Here is a 6,111-nt window from a genome sequence, read left to right on the forward strand (position 1 = left end):
TAACGTACGCCCCCTCACACGCTAGCCTGGTTCTTGTCCTGGGCTAAGCACATAAAATTACTTTTTTGAAAATAGATGGAGATGAGACTCGTATCCATGACCTTTGCCTGCTTAGATACCATGTTGAAGTGTGTAACTATCTCAGCTAAGAACTTAAATTGTGAGAGAAAACACACTTTTATTTACTTCGTTATGTCTTCAAAATTAGGTACACATAGTGTCCCGAGACAAAATAGATATGCTAATCTAGCACACTAATCCAAAAGAAAAGAGATATGCTATTCTAGCATCACCACCACAAAAGCAAATAATTTTACAGACCTGTTTGCTTCTGATACAGACAATCCCCACAAAGCACCAGCAGCCCTCTCCTGCAAGCCAGGAGAAGCATTTGAGCACGATTGTGCAAGAGCAACCTGGCAATCAAACAAGATGAAAGAATAACATCAACCTTCAACTTAAAAAGGAGCATATTTGGAATTATATTACTCAGCAGAAACGTATGAACCAAGAAAGAAAACCATCATTCGACTGCTCTCTATAACCGGAAAAATAAAACAGATGGCAACCACATTATTAGACCTCATTTGTTTACACTTAACGAAGGTCTTAAACTGAATAATTCCATTCAATTTGTTTGATTTTTAGATCGGAATCTAACTCATTCAGATCTTAACCATTAAGTGCATTTGTTTTTTTAATGTTACAATAACTTAATGAGTCCGAATAAATTTTGAATGATTCAGGTCTATAGCGAAGTCTTAATATCATTAAGACGTCTGCTCAAAATTTCAACAAAAATAGCAGCTCACTTATTTCATTGATTCGCCGCTGCAGCCACTGCCTACCATTATCAAATACTGCCACCTCCGCCCACCATTATCAACTACATGATCCACCACCCACACCATCCTTAGCTATAACCACCACTGCTGCCAATTACTACAATCAGTTACCATCAGCACTAGCCACCGTACAATCGTCACCACCATTACCACAACCACCTCCAATAACAACCGATAATCACCATCATCTGTCACCACTATCATTATTCATCATAGCTATTAGCTATCACTATCATCTACCAACATGATCACCCACTAGCTACTACCCACAACACCACCATTAGTCAACACCATCCACAATCTGCACCCACAACCACCACTAACCATATACTTTTACTAAAATATTTTGTTGATATAGTATTAGTTTAAAAGCCGAATAGTCTCAATTTTAGTATCCAGATCTTAGTACAACATCTTAATGTTCAGATGTGTATGCAAATAGACACATAAAACTTCATGCACAGCACCTTAATGTTAATTAAAACAAATGAGGCCTTAGTACCAATGTCTAAAACAAATGAGGCCTTAGTATCAATGTCTAAAACAAATGAGGCCTTAGTATCAATGTCTAAAACAAATGAGGTCTTAGTATCAACGTCTAGCCGAGAATCTCCTAACATTATTCTAGTTTAACATACCCACGACTAGCAAATCTTCTCAAAGCTTAGTGATGTAGTTATCATTTTTGGATAAAGGATTAAAACCATGATTGACATGATCCTGGACATCATGTTTGAATCATTGACTTATTCCAAGACCAAAAGTGTCCAAGGCTACACTTAAAGAGCTGCGAGATCTTCAAGAATTGGCTAGAAAGTGTTTGGAAAGCCATTTTCATGATCCATGCAAGGAATACCACATTAAAAGGCTTGCGGATTGTTACAAACAAGTTGAATGTCAAATTTTGGTTAAAGGTACTCCAGATCAATGATTTGATTCCAAGTAAGTGTTGACTTGAGAGTGGCAGGAGAAAGACTCCAAATCAATTATATAGGTCGAGTCATTTACCTGGGAGTGGTAGTGGAGCATTCAGCTCATTGTTCTATTGCGGGCTGAAAAGGATTTAGGGATAGTGGGTGCAGGAGTCGGAGAGAGATGGAGGATCATCCCATCATTTATATGGTGGAATATTTGGAAGAGAAGAAATGACAGATGTTTTGAAGATAGAAGGAATTCAGTACAGAAGATCAAACTAAACTGTATTCTGTTATTTTGCTTTTGGTTTAATTTTTTGGTATTCTGTATCTATTCTCCCTCTGTAAATATGGTTTTTCAGTACTACCTAAGTACTGGCCTTAATACAAAAGTTACCTTACTCAAAAAAAAAAAAGAGATTTAGGAATAATCATGTCTTTCAATTGGGGTTTTGTTGTTAAATACAGATAGTGTTAAGGCTTTTTTTCGAGGAGTTTTTGCATATTTGAGATAGATAAACATCAATGTGAAGCTTGGAACCCTCTTTGTTCCGATGGAACTTCAAAGCTTTCGTCAAAGATATATCTTCTGTTTCCTGAATTTTACAGCATCACTACAAGGCCTGAAATTAAACTGGAAGAAGCATGAGGCCAGCATGGTTGGAATATCATCTTTAGGAGAGGACTTTATGACTGGGAACTTGAGAGAGTTGCTGAGATGACTTAATGATTGGGAACTTGAGAGAGCTGCTGAATTCTTTGGAATCTTGAAGGGATTTAAAGGATTGAAGGAGCATGATGATACTTTAATTTGGAAGATCAGTATTAATGGGATCTTTACAGTTAAATCTGCTTAGTCAAAACTTTCAATCACAAGTCAGCAAACAGACAAATGGCCATGGAAGGAAATTTGGAAAGCAAAAGCTCCTTCCAAGGTCATTTGCTTCTCATGGCTGGTGACAAGAAGAGCTTGCCTTACTCAAGAAAAGTTGCAAAGGATGGGCTTTCATTTATGTTCGAGATGTATTATGTGTGGTAGAGCTCTGAAAACCAACAGTCATCTATTTATTCACTGTGCTCTTACATCACAGTTGTGCCAACTCTTCCTGAGCATGGTTGGAATAAATTGGACCACGCCAGCAACCACTGTTGAGCTTTTGGAGTGTGGAGACAACGAAGGTGGAAACGTGAAGAAGAAATCGTGGTGGAGTCTAGTACCTGCCTGTATATGGTGGACTATATGGAAGGAAAGGAACAATAGAATCTTTGAAGATAAGCACAAGCCCTTTTGGGAAGTTAAGATGAATGGTGTTCATTTATTTTATTTTTGATGTAAAGAAGTAGGGTAGAGGATACCGAATCTTTGCTAGATATGATAGGGCTTTGTAATCTGTAAAATAGGTTTGCACTGCCTTAGTGCTGTTGTGAATAAAATGTTACCAGTTTCATTTTTTTTTTCTTTCGAGGTGATTGGTTGCATATGCTAATAGTAACCTTAAACGTTCAGATAGGGTCTCCGATTCCTTCTGTTTCAATTTTTGATAACCTCCTCCTGTTCTTCATGATGGAATTCCTATCCTGCTATTTTTATTAGTCAACTTCTTTCAATTATTCATGTATCTTAAGTTGTATCAGTTTGTATTAGTGATGTGATAATGCGGTCCAGAATGAGTCACAAACTGATGAAAACCTCAATAGCACATGAGTTGACCACCAATATATAGGCTCCTTCCATTTTTTAGCTGACCATTCTTAAACTACAAACTAGAACGAATCAGCAACATTAACGTAAAACCTGATTCCCAGATATGCTAATTGCTTGCAAGAAGATTACAAAACCATCACAAACTGATGACAGCCTTGACTGCAAATAGCTAAAAATGACATGAATTGACCACCAATATATAGTCTCCTTCCACTTTTGAGCTGACCATTCTTAAACTACAAACTAAACCAAGTTAGCAAGATCTACAAAATACCTGATTTCCAGATATGTTGACTGCTTGCAGTAAGATAAAAAATATCAGGGAAACATGTACATCTATAACTAAGAAGTATTTTCTAATTTCAGGAAAAAAAAAGGCCAATGTTAGATTAACACCATACCAAAGCCTCAACACCACCAGATGCCGCAATTGCTTCACGATTTCTGTCATCAAATGACAGATTCCATAATGCTCCAGCAGCTTCTTGCCTAAATCACAAGAAGGAAAGCAAAACAATGAGAGACAAAATATAGTTAAAATGAATAGCAACGAGAGATGATATATGGACCTAAGGTGACAGGTGTTTAGGGCCATGAATACTGTTTCACATAGATTAGGAAAACTGGTGGCAGAGCATTCCAGCATGTATTTGGTAGACGGTATGGACAGAGATGAACCACAGACATTTTGAGAACAAAAGCAATCCCATCCACAAAATTAAGATGAATTGCCTCAATCTTTTTTATTTTTGGTGTAAATAGGATGTAATGGGGGAGATAGCAGTTTTTGTAGATTTCTTTGACAATCTGTAAGTTAGCAGTTGTACCTAAGATCACCCATTAACCTTATTTTGTGATTGTTAGCAGTTGTACATAGGATCACCCATTAACCTATTTTGTGATTGAAACCTTTCGCCTTAGCACCTGCTTGATGGTGCTGAGCCTTTTTTGGATATGAAGTACAAGTTACCCTCTTCAAAAAAACATATTAGATTATGAAGCAAATCTGACTTTGAAGATACTACAACCAAGAAACCGAACCGACCATAATAAAACCGGACTGAATCGGTCGATGTGCTCTCCCCTATTCTCAAGGAAAAACGTTTTTTGATGATGACACTGAAGCGCACGTTAAGCGAGGTGAAGCGCTCAACATGTTTTGAGTGCCACCTCAAGGCTTGAGAGCGCTTTTAAGCGCACCTTTGACAACATTGTTATCCACCGCCCTTTTTAGCCTTTCAGTTAGAGTCTTGGAGCTAATCTTAAAAATACATCCAATCAGACTGATAAGGTCTATAGTTCCGCAATCTTTTTTTTAGAAAGGTATCCGTTTGTATAAACTATATAAAACTCAACACCATAACTGTTGCTGAATTTAACCTTACATCATCAAAAAGAGCAAAAACAAAGGGGGAAAAGCTCCTACAATATCTGTAATTTTTACACTTTCCCCCCATAAGTTTTGTTTACACCAAAAGAAGAACAAACTAAGACAATTCATCGTAATCTTTTGAATGGAATTGCTAGTATTTTCAAAATGTCTTGAGTTTCATAGTGTCCACCAAATACATGTTGGGATGATCTTCCACCAATCTTCCTCTCTATTTCTCTTACCTGTATTCATCCAACGATCAAAAGATCCATAGTATGACCGGGCATAGCCCAATTTATGCCCAAAATACAAAAGAACATGAGCCACAGATTTAGGGCTCATTTGTTTGCACTTAATGGAGGTCTGAATCTAAATAGTTCAGATTTCTGAATCTGAATAGTTCAGATTTCAAACCATTAAGTGCGTTTGTTTTTTATCAAAATTTTAGCTCTTAATAGGTCTAAATAAGTCTTAATTATTCAGATCTAAAATCAAATCTTAACAGGTCTGAAGAGGTATTTTGGTGTTGGATAATATTCACCGCCATTCTAATTCATAATCATCAGTCACCACCACTAACCACCTCTGTCACCGCCACTATTGTCAACCACCACCCACCACCACCAACCACCTCCACTATCACAACCGCCATCGACAACAAATATCGCTACCAACCACTATTGTCAACCGCTACCACATCTACTACTTTTATTATTCTAATTATATTCACCGCCGGCAACAGCACCACCATCATCAACCACTTACGGTCAATCCTTACTATCGACCAACTCATCTATCACAACTAGGACCACCGCTAACTACCACTAATACATCACAACCTCCACACATTCTTCGACCACCACCACCATTGTCACTAATAACGCAACCTCTTCCATCACTTCAACCACTACCATCGCTACAATTTATCTCTACTAGCAACCATCTCCACCATCACAACTAACAACATCTCCAACTAGCACCAACACATCGTCAACCATCGTGCATTCATTTTTCAGCCATCACAATCAACACCTCCAACTACTAACATCAAGCAACATCACATCACAACCACCACCACTATTATCAACTATCACCAACATAACAATCACTACAATACCAACCATCACAGCTATCACCACCAACATTACTAATCACAAACATCAATCATTGTCACCGCAACCACCATTATAAACCATCTTCACTATCACAAATAAACATAAATACTTTTTTGCAATCAAATAATAATTTTGTTGTATGAAATTACATACTTTTCTG

General features: G+C 37.5%; 1 protein-coding gene across 1 annotated transcript in view; it reads right to left on the reverse strand.

The window, feature by feature from the left end:
- Positions 1 to 6,111, reverse strand: part of LOC107845077 (protein ARABIDILLO 1) — a 29,379-nt gene that overhangs the window by 6,295 nt on the left and 16,973 nt on the right. The window contains exons 6-7 of the mRNA XM_016689350.2: positions 3,866 to 3,953; positions 322 to 416 (exon numbers count right to left, since the gene is read on the reverse strand). Coding sequence (XP_016544836.1) covers positions 322 to 416; positions 3,866 to 3,953 — 183 coding nt within the window. The remainder of the gene's footprint in view (positions 1 to 321; positions 417 to 3,865; positions 3,954 to 6,111) is intronic.

Source organism: Capsicum annuum, chromosome 8 (assembly GCF_002878395.1).
Source record: "Capsicum annuum cultivar UCD-10X-F1 chromosome 8, UCD10Xv1.1, whole genome shotgun sequence".
In the NCBI taxonomy this organism is placed as follows: Eukaryota; Viridiplantae; Streptophyta; class Magnoliopsida; order Solanales; family Solanaceae; genus Capsicum; species Capsicum annuum.